Genomic DNA, 21,169 nt, shown 5'->3' on the forward strand with positions numbered 1-21,169 from the left:
TCACGACATAGCTGGATTTTCTTTATCTAAGAAATACCATAACAAATAATGACTAGAATTTGCCAGAAATTAAACTTCAGAATAGGTTAAGAAAGAGATTAAATGCATAAAAAGATTTTGTTTTATAGAGAAGCATAGAGTATAAATGCAACAAAAGGATAGGATATAATACAAACAAAAGCTTTTCACTGTACCTCAGTACACATGACAGTAATAAACTAAACTTTGATAAAACGGATTTAGTTGTGAGCAGCACAATTTAAGTAACGTTTTTGAGAATTTACAATACTATATACATATATGTACCTGATTGCAGTTGTTGCAGTTTTTTGTGGCAATAACCAAGGGGAAAGCTGACCTCCCTCACCACAATCGAGGAAGAATGAATCTTTACAAGGATGTAACATTGTTTGTATGCCTTGTGGCAACAATTTGGTGTTGATATAAAATTAACACTTACCCGAAAGCTCCTGAAATTCCAGCTTCTGACTGAAAATGAGGTAGTTGCTGGCAATGAAATGCAGTAGCCAGGTAGACAATCTGGTCGCATTGTGGAACTGAAAATACAGTATTTCAGATTAAAATGTGGAACACACATAGAGATAGGATACTGCTGTATCTGACCTCTAACTCAGCTGCTGCATTCTGCACTGAGTCCCGAAGTTTGAGTTTGGAAAAGGTAAACAAAAGGATTTTGTTCTTTTGTGTTTTTTTTTTTTTAAACTAATTTTCTGTAATATTCTTCTCTTAATTAGTTAATCGGTGCTTCAAAGAAAATTTTAAAATATTTTTTATTTTATGTAGTTAATTCTATTTCAACTGTTTTCAAATGTTGCTGTTCATTAGAGACTTTTGGGAACAATTGAAAAGATCTTTTGATAGCATCAGGAGTCACAAGACCATTAGGCTATTCCAGAGATAGGGTCTTAGGATCAACCTCCTCAAGCACCACTCCGCTTCATGGGACAACTGGGACGAAGATCTCCAACTCAATTGCATCTATGGGAGCACAAATGAGTGTGCCATGGGGAATACATGGCGATGAATACAGGAGCTGGGCTGTGTCGAATACAAAATTGACTCATATAGTTCATGGAGATACTCACCATTTAATACATGCAAAACCATTAACATTTTGCTCAAAGGTTTGCCTATGTTAACCCACATATTAATTATTGAATATCTCAGACAATCTTAAAAGGCACTTGCATTGACATATCCAATCTTTTGATTTAGTACTTCAATTCTCATTCTGCTTTCATTATATACATTTAACCGCATCATGGTCCATTTAATGGTCTTCCAAATGTAAAATGGAACTCATTACCTCACTTCACACTGACTCTGGCTATCTATTTGCTTTTTTAATAACCATTATAATTAAAATGGTCTAAACATCAATCTCTTTGTGCATCTTCTCATTCTACTCTACTGGATCAGGTGCTTGTTTCCTCCCACACTCCAAAGGTATACGGGTTTGCAGGTTAATTGGCTTTGGTAAAAAAAAAATGAAGTTGCCCCTTGTGGTGTATGATGGTGTCAGTGTGTGGGGTGATCGCTAATCGGCACAGACTGTGTGGGCTGAAGGGCCACACTGCATCTCTAACTACTGTAAAAGGTAGAAAACTTTCTATTATCTGAACATGTAGGCTTACCTTTGCCTTGTTAAACAAGTTGACAATGTTGAGGTTGGTTGATACAAGTTCTCTGCTGGGCATGCTCTGTAACTGTGTAACAATGCATGATTCACATATCTGCTGTAGCCTATGTATTTGGTACATTTCAGCACATATAAGAAGAGCCATCGCTTGGAGAATGCTGGCTAGAAAAATGTAAGTTAAACTCATAAACACCTTTCTAAAAATACCAATAATCACTGTACACCATGTAGAAACAGGAAGTGCAGATGCTGGTTTACTAAAAGACACAAAATGTTGGAGTAACTCAGCAGGTCGGGCAGAATCGACGTACTCCACAGATGTTGCCTGACCCTCAGAGTTACTCCAGCATTTCGTTTTTTGTAGTTACCGTTCACAAAGTTGACACATTTAAACATGTTGTAGCCTTTATATCAGAGTAGATTTCTTATCATGGTTTGCAGCTCTCAACTACTAGGTATAAATAATGTACACTCAGAGAAATCCACGTAAAAAGCTGCAGCATATTTTATAAAGGTGACACATTGCTGCCACAGTGTGTAGCGGGTGAATAGACCGAACAGTTAAGAAGGTGGCCAGGTACAATCATGGCACTATTTACCCTGGGTGGTGTTAAACTTCCTGAGTGTTGATGGAGTTCCAGCCACTCCAGCAAACGGAATCCATTCCATCATACTTCTGGTTAGTGCTTTGTACAGGACAGGCATGGAAATGGCTATCAAAACATGGGGGGGACACAATTTCTTGGCGGCCGTGCACGCATGCGCACACTCACACACACACGGGAGGCTTCAGCCGTGGGCCTTGTGGACGGTAATTATGGGAACGATGGCCCAAGCTTACGGCCAGTGCGGAGAAGTAGCGCTAAATCCAGCTCAATTCTGCCTGTTTCGCCGGGTTAACTTACAGCCCTCCCTGGACTGACGGGACACCAGTCCGGAGCCATGGAGCTAGCGCTGCTTCTCCGCGCTGGCTGCAAACCTGGGCCGTCGTTCCTGTAAGTCCAGGCAGGGCTGTAGGTTAACCTGGTGGGACAGGCAGAGTTGAGCTGGATTTAGCGCTGCTTCTCTGCGCTGACTGGGGGCACTGCTCCCGCCCGATTCCTGACACCTCTGGCCACCCCTGGGCGTGGGGGGGGGGGGGGGGGGGGGGGGGGGGATGGTCCAGTGGCGGTTCGGCAGCGATTGCAGCGCCGGAGAACCGGGATCGATCCTTGCTGCGGATGAGGCGCAGGTCTGTGTCCAGGACTGCCGAGAGTGTTTTTCGTGTGTGACCTATGACCTGGGCATGCAATTCAAGCTCCGCTCTATGATCTTTGCTCCACCAGGACGTCTTCCTGCTCCAATCACCATACTCTATCCTCAGTCCCATCCCCCTACTTCTGCCACTGACCAACACCTCCCTCCTCCAATCATCGCGTTGAATCTTAAATGACTGGTCCAGTTAATTTTCTGATCAAATATTACCCCAGTTGGGGAAACTTCATAATCGTAATGTTTTTGAATATGAAGAGTTATTGGATAAACTCTGTTACTGGAGATAATCATTTCTTTGTACCGTGTGGTGTAACATGTCAGCCTATGCCTTAATAATGGCTGTGTCTTATAGCAGTCACTCGTGGAGTGCTTTATATATGGAGGAACTATGAATGGAATTCAAAATTGTCTATTCATCAATTAACATTTTAGGATCTGACCTCAAATTGGAAGCAAGGTAATTGAAGATGCACTAAGGATGGTTGGCACTTGTCACACTACTGCATCTAGACCTTGGAGCAGAGATTATTCATTTCCAAAAAATCACAAAAGTTTTCCTTTGTTTGATTATTGACACCAGCCAGAGAGATTCCCCTTGATTCAATGATCAGTTTTATCAGAGTTCCTTGAAGGCAGATTAAAGTAATTGTTGAGTTTTCAAGGGCTGTCACTTTCACCTCACCTTTGGAATTCAGATTTTCTTGTCAATATTTGGACCATGACTGCATTGAAATCTGAAGCTGAGTGGTCCAGGGTGAGATCCAACTTCATAGAAACATAGAAATTTAGTGCAGGAGTAAGCCATTCGGCCCTTCGAGCCTGCACCTGCCTTCTCTTACCCTCTGATCCCCTTAGCCACAACATCTAAAGCTGAATGGTCTCAGGGCAGAGAGTTCCAGAGATTCACCACTCTCTTCGCCACCAATAAGACCATTTTTCATAGAATGCCACTTGGTTCCAGAGTTGATTACACATTCCATAATTTTGCTGATGACTGAGATTAGACACATGGAGCAGTAACTAGTTGGATTGTTTTATGTGATGACAAAACATGGAACGTTTCTATATTGCTGTAGTTATGCATTAAAATGCTGAACTAGAAAATGAACTAGATGGTCCTAAAGCACAAATCTTCAGCATGAGAGTTGAGATGATGTATGCTGCCATCTATGCTGGATCTTTCTTGAAGCTCCCAACATCAGGTCATAGGCATTGGATAAAAATCAAACCCAATGAATGAATTAGAAATGGTTAAACAAGACAATTATCCTTGATTGTTATACAATGGATTTGCACACTGATGAGGACAGTGATGTCACATACATGAAAACCCTAATGCCCAGTCAGGGAATTTCTAATGTAACAGTAACAGTTTAAAAAGATGTACAAAAACACTTCTTTTTTTTCTCTCTTTTTTGTATGGCTTTGTAAATATTTGATTAGTGTATAAATGTAAATACATATAGCTGCTGGTGTACATATGGTGTACATATAGCTGCTAAATTTGTATAAGGTAATTATAAGCAGTTGAATAAGGGGTGGGAATTAATAAGCTTTGGCTTCTTCCTGCTCCTTTTCGCACACATACGATTTCATTTATTTATAGATATTGTTTATGACACTTTATAAATATTCTTGTTTTGTTTTTTTGTATGCTGTTTCACACTTGCTTTTTTATTCTGTTCAAAATATAGAATCAAATAAATAAATAAATAAAATCCTATGCTAAAGAAAACATAGACTTTGTGAGCTTATTTAGAAACTGACTTGCAAACAGGATGAACAAGGGTACTGCTTCCCAATAGTCAAACAAAATTACATCAAAATCTGTCAATCATGCTTGTCACAAATAAAATTGGCATTAAACAAATGAAGTTTGGAAACAGATTGAGCACTCTACCTCGACAAAATTAGTTTCTTACCTGTGCAGCATGAATCAGTGTACAGGTACTCCAAGAAAGAGAGGAAGGTTTCCTTGGAAACACCGTGAATAGGAACATTACACGCATTTGTTTCAGAATAGTTTCCGCTAAACATTGCAGCCATAACATCGCAACGAGCCACCAAGACGGCTTTATGAGCATATACAGAGATATCTTGAGAAAGAGACAAAGATAAAATTATTTATTCACTTTGATGGAACAATTATTTCTAACTTCACACGGATAAATATGATTAAACCAAAGAATTAGAAAAGTGAAAATATTACACCTTGTGCATAATAATTTTTCATCATATTGATTTTCAAGTAATACTTTTCCATGTGCTTTGTATCTTACATTTCTGAGATAATAAGGGAATATGTGGTGATATTCTGGATTACATTTCTCAAGACGGGTGACGTTCCCTGACATGGGTTTCTACAAATGAGAAATGTGAGTTGAAACATTACTTGCATCCTGAGTTACAGGGAGAGGCTAGACAGACTGAGATATTGTTCTTTGGAGCATAGGAGGCTGAAGGGTCACCTTATTGATGTGTACAAAATCATGAGGAACATGGCTAAAGTGAACGATCACAGTCTTTCTCCGCAGAGTAACATTAGAGGGCACAGGCTGAAGATGAGAAAGGAGAAATTTAAGAGCGACATTAGGGGCATGTTTTTCAATCAGAGGGTAGTCTATATATGGAACAAGCTGCCAGAGGAATGGATACAATGACCTTGAAAAGACATTTATACAGATATGGATAGGATGGGTTTAGAGGGCAATGGGATAAATACAGGCAAATAGGACTAGCCCAGAATGCTAATCTACTTCCATGCACAAAGGGCCATTGGGCTTCCCATACTGCATAGGTACAGACTGTGGTAAGATACGTCAGCACAGTGCAATAGAGGCAGACAGGAGAGACCTTGATTAAAATGCTGCATCAGAGAGATGTAACTAGGAAAGTAATTTAACAGTCAATACAATCTAGCATTTTGCCCTCTGAACAAAGCTCCCTGATGGACATCTCACATGTACCCGTAATTCTTAGTTTTAGCATTGCGGCATTGTTGTCATTTAGTGGATGTACACTGGGGAAAAAGCCAGCTCAAACCATCCTGCTGAAAAATTTGGACTGATGTGGCAGATGAAATTTAACAACTGATTGTACATTCTGGAAGGCGCTATAGCTAAATTGTGCATTAAATGAGATGGAATCATTTCACATGGAGACTCGGGAATGCTAGCTTGCTTTCCGAAAATTATATTCAAAACTACTTTTAATTCAAATTCACACATGCACTGACTACACCGCCCAACACCCGGACTCCCATCTGTATATATGTATATAGCGCCGCAGAATTGTGCACCTATCCCCCCCTTCCCAATGAATGATGGCATTTGATGGAGTTACAAACTACTTCTGTTTTTGTTTTTCCTGATTCCTATTTTTTTTTTCCTAAATTATAATGTATCCACTGAGTACGAGCAGCTTTAATTTCATTGTTGAAGTATAGTGTATTTTCAATTAAAGCTGCAAAATATCAAATTATTTATCTTCAGCTATGACAAATCAGATAGATGTATGTGGCATACTAACATTATTCAGAATAGTGTTTGCATCTGCCATTGGGCTAACTTATTCCAGTTTCCATGCCACATGGAAGGTACAACACAGGACTGTGAGAACAATTAAGATAACGTCTTTTGCCGCACAGTGAAGAATAGTCTAGAAGATTAATAGAGAAGAAAATAACCTTGATTAAAATGCTGCATCTAAGAGAGATGTCTCCTGGTGGAAAAGTAATTTAACAGTCAATACAATCTAGCATTTAATAAGACCTTGAACAAAGCAGATGCCTGTATTTATAATAATCTTCACATTGTACAAAGAAAACGTAATTCTTAGTTTTAATTGTGCATATTGCGTGACTATTGTTGTCATTTAGTGGAGTTGTACACTGGGGAAAAATGCCAGGTCAAACAACATTTCTGCTGAAAAATGAGGAGTTGATGTGGCAGATGAAATTTAACAAAGAGATTGTACATTTTGGTAATACAATTAAGGCGAGGTATTAAAAGCTAAATTGTGCAATTTTAAATGAGATGGAATCATTTCTTATACATGGATGTTTAGTTTGTGGAATGCATTGCTTGCGAGAGCAGGGGAGTTAATTCATATTCAAAAGCAGTTTTGATGAGGGAAGTGCTTCAAGGGGAAACTAGTGTGGAGATGTGGAAAATGAATCTGGGAATGAGCTTAACTTAATTGTTCTTCAAATGAGTTCGTCCATCATGGTGGAATAAATGTCTGCTTCTGTTTCAATGAATGATGGCATTTGATGGAGTTACAAACTACCCCAGGCGGTGCTGGCTCGAATGGGCCGAATGGTTTTCTCCTGCACCTATTTCTAATTTCCAGCGTCATAAACTAATCCTTACAAAATTTCCCCAAGATAAAGAAAGACCGACATTAAAGAACTCTGAAGTATTTGTGTATTTCCAATTAAAGCTATGCAAAAGAAGCAAATTATTTATCTTCAGCTATGACAAACATTTCCAGATAGATGAAAATAATGTGGCAAATACTAACATTATTCAAAGAATAGTGTTTGCATCTGCAATACTTTACTCCTAACTTATTTCCAGTTTCCTGTAATGTGCCACATGGAACAGTACAACACAGCAACAGGCTCTTCAACCCAACATGTCTGTACCAAATGTGATGCCCATTTAAGCTGCACATCTGCCAGCATATAGTCTATATCACTCCCTTGCCTTTTCATGTGTCTAAATGCTTCTTAAATGTTACTATTGAATCTACTTCCACCGCCTCCCCTGGCAGCGTGTTCCAGCACTTATTATTCTCTATGTAAAAAATATTGCCCGTTAATCTCCTTTAAACTTTCCCTCTCTCAGTTTAAAACAATGTCCTCTAGTATTTGACATATTTTCCAACCTGGAAAAAAGACCGACTACTTACCCTGTCTATGCCTCTCATCATTTTATATGCTTCAAGAACGTCGCCCCCTCTGCCTCTGACATCCCAGCAAAACCAATCCAAGTGTGGCCAACCTTTTCTTATAGCTATAGGTAACATGCTGGTGAACCTCCTTTGCACCCACTCCACATTCTTCCTCTAATGCACCAACCAACCAGAACTACAAATGATACCTCAATGTGGCCTGATCAAAGTTTAACACAGCTACAACACAACTTCCCAACTTTAATACCCTGGACCTCGACCAATAAAGACAAATACCCCAAAGTAATGTTTTATGTGTGATGTGTCATTGGGGAACTACTCCAGAATCTAAATAGTTTTGAAAGATGATTATAAGCATCTTTCTTATACTTCCTTAAAAGAGCAATCTTAAGGATTTATTCACCAAACCAAGGCAAAATAACTCAGTTCCTCACAGAGCTATTTCCAACATCTTTACTTCCCGTGAACAAAGAAAACTATACTCAAAGGGCCTGTCCCCACGAGCATGCGACTCCATGCGGCAAGCGCGACCTAACGTGGTCGCTTGAGCCGTACGGCCTCGCGGGGCTGGTCCCACTTCGATCCCGGAGCCGTATGGAGTTTTGCAGTCAGTTTTCCCGACATCGCGCAGTTTTCTTCATAATCATTTTTCCTTTCCTAAAAAAGCCCTTTTCCTCCGGCAACGGCCTGCCGGCCCGCTCCCAGCCTCCCCCGTATGCACACTTTTTTCTGGAACTTGCCACGCATTTCGATCGAACTTTGATGTATCACTCGACCTTCCCTTGTTATCCCCGCTTCTGTTTGGTCGCGATTTATTCTTTTGCCAATTTTTGTAGTTCATGCAGTCGCATGCTCCACGTCAACCCTTTTTAGGCCACAGGCCAAAGTTATTTCAGAACCATTGTTTCTGAATTAACAATGTCACTCTCCATCCTAATGAAGAACTCAACCATATTATGGTCACTCTTGCCCAAGGGGGCACGTACAACAAGATTGCTAACTAACCCTTCCTCATTACTCAATACCCAGTCTAAAATAGCCTGCTCTCTCGTTGGTTCCTCTACATGTCCTCTAAAGGACAGGCCCTTTAGGCAGAAAATCCTGGAGATATTCAACAGTTTGGTCAGCATCTGTGAGACATCATGAAAACAATTTGGCTCAAGGACCTTTCATCTGCAGACATTTCATGAAGTCATTTGGTTTTCAAAGAAATCTGTACCTTGTACTTCAAAGATGACATCAGCCAAGTTAGGGTTTTTGAGGAAAAGGCTTAAAGAACAGCAGCAACGTTGAGATTGTTCCTTGCGTTTTGCTGTTTGATAGTCAATCCCATTGGAATAAAATGCCTGTAAGATATTTTTAAAAAAGGACATTGGATAATTTGTTGGATTTATTTACATTTTCTCAAATAGCTTTTAAATTGTTCAAATTAAAATTTGAAAATTATGATCTATTTTTTTTCTTTTTTAGGGATTCTACCACAATGTAACAAACAACACTGTTTTATATAGAGGTTCTATGTATGTGTCAAGGATGGACACATTGTTCCAGTATAGAGCTATTTGGGAGCTTATTCACAGGAGACTACAATATATATTCGACAAAGGGAGGTGACACAATCTTTACTATATAAAATTCAAGGAGAGAAATATCAGGGCCAATGATTCAATGATTGCATTGAAGAGCTAGTGCGGAAACAGGCCCTTCGGCCCACCGAGTCCACGTTGACCCCATATACTAACACCATCCTACACACTATGGACAATTTACTATTTTACCAAAGCCAATTAACCTACAAACCTGTACATCTTTGCAGTATGGGAGGAAACCAGAGCACCCAGCGAAAACCCACACAGCCACAGGAAGAACATGCAAACTCCGTACACACAGCACTTTTAGCCATGATCGAATCTGGGTCTCAGACACTGTAAAGGGCCACAAGCATGCGACTGCATGTGGCGAGCGCAACCTAACGTGGTCGCTTGAGCCATACGGCCTCGCGGGGCCGATATGGAGTTGTGCAGGGCTGGTCCGGACATCACGCGGGGCTCCAAATAACAGACACTGTCCAAAAATCCCGCGCGGCAACGGCCTGTCGGCCCGCAGCCGCATTGAGGCCGTAATCAGCACCTCAACGGGCATACGCAACGTCTGGACGTCGTACGCAGCGTCTTGATGGTGTACGGCTAGCGGGTGGCGTTGCGCGATGACGTCACCGCCCGGTGTGCCGTTGCGTGATGACGTAACCGCCCGACGCCGTGCGACGTCCAAATTCAGTCGGCCCGCCTCCTGCCCAGCTGATTGGTGAGTATGTCGGGACCAACTCCATATGGCTCCGCGGTTGGAAGTGGGACCCGCACCGCGAGGCCGTACGCCTCAAGCCACCACATTTGGTCACGATCGCCGCAGGCAGTCGCATGCTGGTGGGACAGGCCCTGCAGGCTCCACCACTACACCACTGTGCTGCCCTATCATTTATCAATTAAAAGTTTACAGATTATTATAAGAGTAGTTACTTTCAGAAGTATAAATATCAATGTATCATGATGCAGATATTTATTTTAAATGGAATGTAAAAACTGTCGGTCCCATCCAGTTTGCAATTATAAAGTACAAAAGGAAGGTGATGCGTTTCAATTGTGTCTATTGAGTGAGCTTATAAAACTGAATTAAAACGTTACCAATCTTGCTTTATAGGTTGCGTTATCTTGCTTTATACGTAATTCTTATAATCAAGGTATTTATTAACATTTTATTTGGAAGCGAGTAGGACCAAAGTGAGTTTTACTGTAAATTACACACAAAAAAATTATTGTATCATTTTCTTCTCATGTTATGGTGCACAGTAGATCAGAAGCTTAACATAGTGTTCCTTTACATGAAGTACTGAACAGCAGTACTGATGTACCAGCAGTGCTAACTACTATCTACCTCTTTGATCACCCTCAGACTATCCTTGATCGGACTTTGCTTGCACTAATTGAATTGAATACATTTCATTAGCCAAGTATGTATACATACAAGAATTTAACTTGGTGCTTTGCTCACAAGTAACAACACGATACACAGTAGACAATTAAAAATAAAACATTATAATTTAAACATGTGAAGAATGAAATAAAATACCAGAGCACAAGGAGGTTACAGACTTTTGTCTGTTGAGTAGTGCTACTGCTGCTCGTGGAAATAAAGCTGTTTGTATGTCTGGCCGTGGCAGCTTTGACAGTCCGGAGTTGCCTTCCAGAGGGAAGTGATTCAAAGAGTTTGTGGCCAGGGTGAGAGGGGTCAGAGATGATCTTGCCCGCTCGCTTCCTGGCCCTTGCAGTGTACAGTTTGTCGATGGGGGAGGGAAGGTTGCAGCCAATAATCTTCTCAGCTGATCGGATGATGTGCTGCAGCCTCTGGATGTCGTGCTTGGTGGCTGAGCCAAACCAGACCATGATGGAGAAGGTGAGGACAGACTCTACGATGGCTGTGGAGTCGATGGTAGCCCCCCATTTAAGGTCCCTGGAGATGATGGTTCTAAGGAACTTAAATGACTCCACAGACACGACTGCGGTGTTGTTGATGGTGAGTGGGGGGAGGGGAGGGGGAGCTCTCCTAAAGTCTACAATCAATTCCACTGTCTTAAGAGCATTGAGCTCCAGGTTGTTGCGATGGCACCAGGACGCCAGCTGTGTCACTTCCTGTCTGTAGGCAGATTCTTCCCCATCCTGGATCAGTCCAATCAGTGTTGTGTCGTCTGCAAACTTGAGAAGCTTGACAGAGGTGTCTGTGGAGGTGCAGTCGTTGGTGTAGAGAGAGTAAATAAGAGGGGAGAGTACACAGCCTTGCGGTGCTCCTATGCTGAGGGTCAGCGGGTCCAAGATGTGCTTTCCCAGCCTCACATGCTGCTTCCTGTCTGTCAGGAAGTTGATGATCCACTGACAGAGGGGTTCAGGCACAGTCAACTGGGAGAGTTTGGAGTGTAGTAGCTCTGGCACAATGGTGTTGAACGCAGAGCTAAAATCAACAAACAAGATCCTTGCATAGGTCCCCTGGCGGTCTAGGTGCTGGAGGATGAAGTGCAGGCCCAGGTTGACTGTGTCAACCACTGATCTATTTGCCTGGTATGCAAACTGTATGGGGTCCAGCAGGGAGTTTGTGATATTTTTCTGGTGGGCCAGCACAAGTCTTTCAAAGATCTTCATGACTACAGAGGTCAATGCGACAGGCCTGTAGTCATTAAAACCAGTCATCCTTGGCTTTTTGGGTACGGGGACATTAGTGGAGACTTTGGAGCAGGCAGGGACAGTGCAGGTTTACAGGGACTGGATGAAAATGTCTGTGTAGATTGGTGCCAGTTGTTGGGCACAGAGCTTGAGGGTAGAGGGGGAAACATCGTCCGGTCCTGGAGATTTCCGGCTTTTCTGTCTCCTGAATAACTTTTACACCTCCACAATTGCTATTGTTAGTGATGGAGAGGTGGCCAGACTGATGTTGGGCAGCAAGGAGGCGGTGGATAGTGGACGAGGGCCCAGTCCTTGCAGACTGGAGTCACGCTGTAAGTAGGTGTTAAATGGCGATTGGCGAGGAGTGGGTGGGGGAGGGAGGGGGTACAATGGTTATGTATCTGTCTATCGAACCTGCAGTAGAACTGGTTCAGGACGTTGGTCAGCTGACAAGGAGTTGGTGATTTCTTGCAAGGCCTTCCACACTGAAGAGTCATTAGCTGAGAACTTGCTCCTCAACTTCTCAGGGAGACAAAAATGCTGGAGAAACTCAGCGGGTGAGGCAGCATCTATGGAGCAAAGGGATAGGTGACGTTACGAGTCGAGACCCTTCTTCCTCAACTTCTCAGAGTACCTTTCATTGGCAGCTCTGATTTCTCTTCTCCGCTTGTACTTGGCCTGCCTGTAGAGGTCTGCATCACTGCTCCTGTAGGTTTCATCTTTAGACTGGTGGAGCTGTCTGTGTTCTGCTGTAAACCAGGGCTTGTCATTGTTGAACCTGATCTGGGTGGCTGTGGGAATGCAACTGTCCTCACAAAAGCTGACATATGATGTCACGGTGTCTGTATATTCATCAAAGCTTGTGGATGCTTCCCTGAACACAATAGACAATAGACATTAGGAGTAGGCCATTCGGTCCTTCGAGCCATCACCGCCATTCAATGTGATCATGGCTGATCATCCACAATCAGTACCCGGTTCCTGCCTTCTCCCCATATACCCTGACTCCACTATCTTTAAGAGCCCTATCTATCTCTCCGTTGAAAGTATCCAGAGAACCGGCCTCCATCATCCTCTGAGGCAGAGAATTCCACAGACTCACCACTCTCTGTGTGAAAAAGTGTTTCCTCATCTCCGTTCTAAATGGCTTACCCCTTATTCTTAAACAGTAGCCCCTGGTTCTGGACTCCCCCAACATCAGGAACATGTTTCCTGCCTCTAGCGTGTCCAAACCTTTAATAATCTTGTATGTTTCAATAAGACTCCCTCTCATCCTTCTAAACTCCAGAGTATACAAGCCCAGCTGCTCCATTCTCTCAGCGTATGACAGTCCCGCCATCCCGGGAATTAACCTTGTAAACGTACACTGCACTCCCTCAATAGCAAGAATGTCCTTCCTCAAATTAAGGGACCAAAACTGCACACGTTACTCCAGGTGTGGTCTCACTAGGGCCCTATACAATTGCAGAAGGACCTCTTTGCTCCTATACTCAACTTCTCTTGTTATGAAGGGCAACATGCCATTCGCTTTCTTCACTGCCTGCTGTACCTGCATGTTTACTTTCATTGACTGATGAACAAGGACCCCCAGATCCCGTTGTACTTCCCCTTTTCCCAACTTCACACTTTTTAGAAAATAATCTGCCTTCCTGTTTTTGCCTCCAGTGGATAACCTCATATTTATCCACATTAAACTGCATCTGCCCACTCACCCAACCTGTCCAAGTGACCCTGCAGTCTCATAGCATCCTCCTCACAGTTCACACTGCCACCCAGCTTTGTGACATCTGCAAATTTGCTAATGTTACTTTGAATCCCTTCATCCAAATAATTGATGTATATTGTAAATAGCTGCGGTCTCAGCACCAAGCCTTGCGGTACCCCACTAGTCACTGCCTGCCATTCCGAAAGGGACCCGTTAATCCCTACTCTTTGTTTCCTGTCTGCCAACCAATATTCCATCCATGTCAGCACTCTACCCCCAATACCATGTACCCTAATTTTGCCCACTAATCTCCTTTGTGGGACCTTATCAAATGCTTTCTGAAAGTCCAGGTACACTACATCCACTGGCTCTCCCTTGTCCATTTTCCAAGTTACATCCTCAAAAAATTCCAGAAGATTAGTCAAGCATGATTTTCCCTTCGTAAATCCATGCTGACACGGACCGATCCTGTTACTGCTATCCAAATGTTCGGCTATCTCATCTTTTATGATTGACTCCAGCATCTTCCCCACCACAGATGTCAGGCTAACTGGTCTCTAATTCCGTTTTCTCTCTCCCACCTTCCTTAAAAAGTGGGGTTACATTAGCTACCCTCCAATTCACAGGAACTGATCCTGAATCTATAGAACAATGAAAAATGATCACCAATCCGTCCACGATTTCTTGAGTCACTTCCTTAAGTACCCAATCAGTGCAGTCAAAGCGGGACAGTCATTTTTCAATGCCCTCGCTTGTCCACTTTTTCATTGTTCTGACCACAGGCTTAGCAGATTTTAGTTTCTGCCTGTAGGTCGGAATAAGGTGAACTAGACAATGATCAGAGAGTCCCAGAGCCGCACGGGGAACAGAGCGATATGCGTTCCTGATTGTAGTATAATAGTGATTGAGTGTTCTCTCCCCTCGGTGGGGCAGGTAACGTGATGTCTGTATTTTGGAAGCTCTCGGCTGAGGTTAGCCTTGTTAAAATCCCCGAAAACAATGACCATGGAGTCATTCTGAAGTCACTCTCTACTCTCACTACCTGGTTAGCGAGTTGCGTTTGTGCCTCACGTACGCAGGCTTAGTGGGGATGTAAACTCCAGCAAAAATAAAAGAGGTAAACCCCCTCGGAGAATAAAAGGGTTTGCAATTCATAAAAAAAGATTTCAGATTAGGACACCAGAAGTTAGACAGCACCGTGATGTTGCTGCACCAGCCCCTGGTTTGTATAAAAGCATATTCCACCGCCTCTTGATTTCCCCGCTGCCTCCGCTTCGCAGTCCGCGCTGTGTAGTTGAAAGCCAGCCAGTTGCAGCGCATTGTCCGGGGTCGACTTACACAGCCAGGTCTCAGTGAAGCACAGGGCAGCGGCTCGAGAGAAGTTCTTGTTTGCTGTTTGGCACAGGAGTTGCAGTTCATCCACTTTGTTGTTGAGAGAATGTGGATTTGCAAGGAATATACTCGGGAGTGGTGTGCGTAATCTTCATCGCCGGGGTCGGGTGAGGGCACCAGAGCGCTTCCCCTGGGTCTTCCTACATCTCACGGCCACAGCCCCGCCGACGAGTATGTCCAAATAATCCAGTGAGTGAGAGAAATCCGGAACGATGTTTGGAGGTAGCAAATATCTGATGTTAACGAGTACCTCCCTCATGAAAGTGATCTTTGTGGGATTTTCACAGACGACACAAACGAACAAACACAGACAAAACAGCCATCGTCGGCGCCACCTAGAATCTAGGTTATTCCCTTATCATGTATCTATACACTGTAAATAGATCGATTGTAATCATGGATTGTCTTTTTGCAACAAAAGCTTTTCACTGTACCTCAGTACACGTGACAATAAACTAAATGAACTTATGAGGGAACTTTGCTGATATGTTTTACGTGCTATAGTTTCCTGAACATTTAATAAGCAGTAACTTTAATAAGGAGTAACTTTTTCACACAAAGGGTGGTGGGTGTATGGAACAAGCTGCTAGAGGAGGTAGTTGAGGCTGGGACAAACCCAACATTTAAGAAACAGTTAGACAACTACATGGATAGGGCAGGTTTGGACGGATATGGACCAATTGCTGGCAGGTGGGACATGTGTGGGCAGATTGGGCCGAAAGGCCTGTTTCCACACTGTATCACTCTATGACTCAATGAAATTGAAAAGTTGAAGTATTCCAGATGATAATAAATCATGTCAACACTGCAAGAGGATGAATGGACGTGTAAAAAATGTAAAGTCTGCGAAGGCCTTTTAAAATTTAACAAAAATATTTCAGAACTAAAATGATCGATTTACGCAAAGATAATGAACATCAAAGCAAATTTTTCTTAGAGCCCACCCAATGATTCATTTAATTGCTCTTTGTGCTTGTTCATGCCATTTCAGTTTGGGCTCCCAAATTTCTTTGTTTTGATGCATTACCTAGTTTCTCACAATATAGAACATGCAATTTTTTTTCGTGCAAATGGATGCAAATGTCCAATTACCAAACCACAGTATTTGCCTGCTGCTGTATGGGTTTTACTAAAGCCAGCAAAATACAGCTGTAAAACAAAACCAGGAGCAGCCGTTGCAGCATTTCCTTGTAGGCAGCAAAATTGAGGGGGGATCTTATAGAAACTTACAAAATTCTTAAGGGGTTGGACAGGCTAGATGCAGGAAGATTGTTCCCGATGTTGGGGAAGTCCAGAACAAAGGGTCACAGTTTAAGGATAAGGGGGAAATCGTTTAGGACCGAGATGAGAAAAAACATTTTTCACACAGAGAGTGGTGAATCTGTGGAACTCTCTGCCACAGAAGGCAGTTGAGGCCACTGTTCATTGGCTATATTTAAGAGGGAGTTAGATGTGGCCCTTGTGGCTAAAGGGATCAGGGGGTATGGAGAGAAGGCGGGTACAGGATACTGAGTTGGATGATCAGCCATGATCATATTGAATGGCGGTGCAGGCTCGAAGGGCCGAATGGCCTCCTCCTGCACCTATTTTCTATGTTTCCATGTTTCTATGTTTGTCCCTCCACCTCTGATGGAAGCTTTTAGCTCCCTCCCATTACAATGCAATCCCTCTGTCCTCCTGATTTCAGCATCCTGATTGCAGCCTTATTCTGCTCCCCCCATATCATGCTCTCTCTCTCTCTCTCTTTCCCTGAGCATATAGTTTTGTGGCCCTTCACACTCCATCCAAATTACGCACCCTCTCTCCACCCTGCAAACCACATTCTTTACCTCCTAATTCAGTTTCTTTCCCTCCCACAAGCTTCATTATACCTTCATTCTCCCTCTGCCTACTATGCCATCCCTTCATCTCCCTTCTAACTGGAGCCTCTTTCCCACTCTTTTGATTCAATAGTCTCTCATTGTCCGATTTACATCACAGACTGTGCGAAATGCCTTCTGCATCTCCCTGGAAGAGCTCCCATAGTGCCCATTTGAATAAATAATAATAAGTGGGGGGGGGGGGGGGGGGGGGGGGGGGGGGGGGGGGGGGTGGTGATTGGCAGTCAGACTAGGTACGTTTTAGAGGGATACCAGCCGCTGGAAAAAGCTGTTCCTCGACCTACTGGTTCGGCAACGGAGAGACCTGTAGCGCCTCTCGGATGGTAGGAGGGTAAACAGTCCATGGTTGGGGTGAGAGTAGTCCTTGGCGATGCTGAGCGCCCTCCGCAGACTCTTTTGAACAATAGTCTCTCTCCGATTTAATCACAGACTGTGCTCTCCTTCTGATTACGCTCCCAAGTGTCCATTACCCCCCCCCCTCGCCATTTGTCAGACTATTAATTTAGCGGGATACCAGCTGGGAAAAGCAGTTGGAAAAAAAAAAATGCAGTTCAGATACAAGTAGAATCTCAGCCTCCTCTTCCTGGCCATGGAAATACCAGGCCCCAGGAGACAAACAGCAGCCTTGATTGATTCATCTCATTCCCGTGCTCCTATTTCAAACTTCCCCAACTCACTCCCTGCCCTGAAAAAAGAAATCGGAAATAAAAAGAACGTGTGCTGGAAATGCTCAGCAGGTCAAGGAACACCTGCAGCGACAGAGGAAAGGAGAGTTAACTAGTCTATAACTTTCTGCCAGTACTGAAAAAAGTTATAAGTCTAAAGTAAAAATAATGAAATCACTAGACGGCAAACAGAAAAGGAGAAAGAACAAAAAGACCTAATGTGGGATGGAAGGGAAGTGAGATTAGAAGGTTACAGCAGAATACGACAGGAATTCATGATTTTGAGTATTAGAGTATTAACCACACAGTTATAGAGTAGAGGTGATTGTGTATTACTTTTTACACCACTTGGCCATAATATTAAATAATAGTAAAATGGATGACAAATGAGAGCTATGTAGTCACCATTAACATTAACATACCTTAGTGTTGCATCTGAAGAGAAGTTTGAGTGTTTCCAACACTTGCCTGACTTCTTCTAGATTTTTTAACTTCTTCCAGAGGACCGATTTTAATTCATCCCAGTTGCCAGTCCCTAGTCACAGCCCAAAATTTGAATAAATTATTGTCCAATCAGATTACAAAATGTAAAAATCAATATCTTACTTTTGACTTAATTCTGAATTTACAAATGAAATGTTGCATGGTAAACTCTCTGCAATTATAACCATATAACCATATAACAATTACAGCACGGAAACAGGCCATCTCGGCCCTACAAGTCCGTGCCGAACAATTTTTTTTCCCTTAGTCCCACCTGCCTGCACTCATACCATAACCCTCCATTCCCTTCTCATCCATATGCCTATCCAATTTATTTTTAAATGATACCAACGAACCTGCCTCCACCACTTCCACTGGAAGCTCATTCCACACCGCTACCACTCTCTGAGTAAAGAAGTTCCCCCTCATATTACCCCTAAACTTCTGTCCCTTAATTCTGAAGTCATGTCCTCTTGTTTGAATCTTCCCTATTCTCAAAGGGAAAAGCTTGTCCACATCAACTCTGTCTATCCCTCTCATCATTTTAAAGACCTCTATCAAGTCCCCCCTTAACCTTCTGCGCTCCAGAGAATAAAGACCTAACTTATTCAACCTTTCTCTGTAACTTAGTTGTTGAAACCCAGGCAACATTCTAGTAAATCTCCTCTGTACTCTCTCTATTTTGTTGTACTCTTGTGGCTAAAAGTAAAGCTCTTAAAGCAAAGTTTACTTTTAATTTTATCTTTCTTAGTTTAGTTTAGTTTCCATTAGAGATACAGCATGCAGACACCCATTTGACCCACTGAGTCCACACTGGCCAATCACTTATTCACACTAGTTCGATGTAATCCCACCCTCATATCCTGTTATCTTCCTGTTCTAAAGCACCAAATATTAGAATGTTTTAAAACAAATTAAAATACAACCAAATTAGGGCAACAACTCTCTGGAATGAAGAGCAAGCAGTCATTTTTATTAAATGCTAATGACTCTTCAAGCACAGGGCTCCAACTGGCTCTGCTGATCAAAGTCTAGTTTGGATGGCAGGATAGTGATTCGAGCCATTGGATTGGCAGAGCAAAATATGAAGTGCTGGAAAAACTCAGCAGGTGTCAATGAAATAGTTAGGCAATGTTTAGGGTTGGGAGCAGAAGATGCTGCAGATGCTGCCTGACCCGCTGAGTTACTCAAGATTCCAGCATTGGCTGTCCTTGTGTAATTCAATTGGTAGATGCATGTGGGTTTACCTAGCTGAAATGTGGCCTGGTGCTCAAAGTGGCCTTCCAGCTTTTTCAGTGGGCACAGCTGGCTGCTTTATTGGTAGAGTGAGGAGTGGCAGATAGAGTGAGCTGCAGTGCAACTTTTCCGCACAATCTGATTCTCTTCCTTTTCAGTTTGCATGTTAAAGGAGCACAATGATCAGGAACTCTTTCAAGATATAGTGAAAATGAGAGAACATCAATGAAGTCAAGTCTTGCTGAGTAATATTACCATTCCTAATCATGAATATGTTAACTTGAAGTTATTCTTTACAAACGTGTTATTATGTTGATGAAAATCTATTGGGCAGAATCTGGAGATAGCAGTGAGGTGGCACAAATTAATCTTACTCAGGAATATTCCAGGTATCACATCAACTTCTTAACATTATGTAATATTCACAAGAACAGAATAGATATGGAGAGTGTTTAAGAAAGGGAACGATAGCTGGGTTGGCAGCTGTTTGAAGGAAGCATTCAAGAATTTAGACAATAGACAATAGCTCTACAGATTTACCTCGCTAAGTAATTGGATGGAAGCACAGGTAATAAGAAGAGATAAGTCTTGGTATTGTCATCACATAAATAAACGTACTTTGTGCAAACATTCATGGGAAGAGCAACCAATTAATTTAGTCTCAGCTTAATTCACAAAAATTATTCACAAACGAATAATTGGCATTCTGACCTATTGTTAGTTTCTCATGTTCCATAATTACAATTCAATTATTTGATCAGAATTTTAACCTTTGAGAATACATACATGTGCCTCCACGGTGGCTACTTATGAAAATAATTTAAACAAAATCATTCCGTATAAGTTTCCAAGATGGTAAAGCAGCATCTTAATGCTTCAGCAGTGCAGGCTCTAACCTGCATATATGAACTTCAAGACCTCTGAGAAGCAGACACACAGCAGTGAGTCTAAAATGATGACCCTTACTGGCAGGATGTTTTGAAGTAACGTTTGACCGGAGTTCATTGCATTGTCCTTTTCTATTAGAAATAGATTGTGAGCAATCTTCCCAGGTAATTCGCCAGAGTTGCCAGGAATCGCCACACCAAACAGTAGCATGAAGACATAGTTTGCTGTGCACAGCACAAGTCTGTGAGCTCTAGCCACCTCGTGCCCATCCTTGGAAGAGAAGGCCACGTCTGTACATGAAGAGCTGCAGAAAAGGCTAAGCAAGTCACAGTGGAACCGGGATGTCTCAATCTTTAAACATGGTAATTTGACTGGAAGAGAAACAGAATCAATAATCAACTAAAAATATGTATACAATTGAAAAATATTTAGATTTTCTGTTCATTATCTACATGAGCAGTGAACAACCAAGCAAGTTTAAACCAGTATTACAATGTACATTCCTATTACATAAAGGGGGGAACCGACAGTAATAAGTTGGCAACATTTAACGTTATTTTTCCCACTCAAAACCTGTACAGTAATATGAAATATTGTAGAAGAAATTAAAATGATTTTAATGCATAGCCCAATTGTTTGGAGTAGAAATGTGGATGTAAATAAGATGCAAGAATTCTCAATTCATTGCACACCAAAGAATGCCTGAAAAATATCTTGATAGTGGGGCAAACCTTTTTTTGTCCACCTCTAGTGGCCACATGTAACACTTGGGAGACCTAAACAGCAGCCTCTGGTGACCTTGCCCGCTCCCAAAAAAAAATCAAGGTTGAGGTGACCTGCAACCTCCTACCACCTCCCACACACATGTTGTAAACCTTCCT

General features: G+C 42.3%; 1 protein-coding gene across 3 annotated transcripts in view; it reads right to left on the bottom strand.

Moving 5' to 3' along the window:
* The window catches only part of rhobtb3 (Rho related BTB domain containing 3), an 87,533-nt gene that overhangs the window by 713 nt on the left and 65,651 nt on the right, over nt 1-21,169 (bottom strand). The window contains exons 6-11 of one of the 3 annotated variants that reach the window (XM_055633317.1): nt 20,297-20,659; nt 18,104-18,216; nt 9,048-9,174; nt 4,837-5,010; nt 1,656-1,822; nt 461-557 (exon numbers count right to left, since the gene is read on the bottom strand). In XM_055633317.1, the coding sequence (XP_055489292.1) occupies nt 461-557; nt 1,656-1,822; nt 4,837-5,010; nt 9,048-9,174; nt 18,104-18,216; nt 20,297-20,659 (1,041 nt within the window). Of the gene's footprint in view, nt 1-124; nt 558-1,655; nt 1,823-4,836; nt 5,011-9,047; nt 9,175-18,103; nt 18,217-20,296; nt 20,660-21,169 lie in introns of those variants that run through there. The other 2 variants (XM_055633315.1, XM_055633316.1) reach the window with 2 other exon arrangements.

Source organism: Leucoraja erinacea, chromosome 3, assembly GCF_028641065.1.
Source record: "Leucoraja erinacea ecotype New England chromosome 3, Leri_hhj_1, whole genome shotgun sequence".
NCBI lineage: Eukaryota > Metazoa > Chordata > Chondrichthyes > Rajiformes > Rajidae > Leucoraja > Leucoraja erinaceus.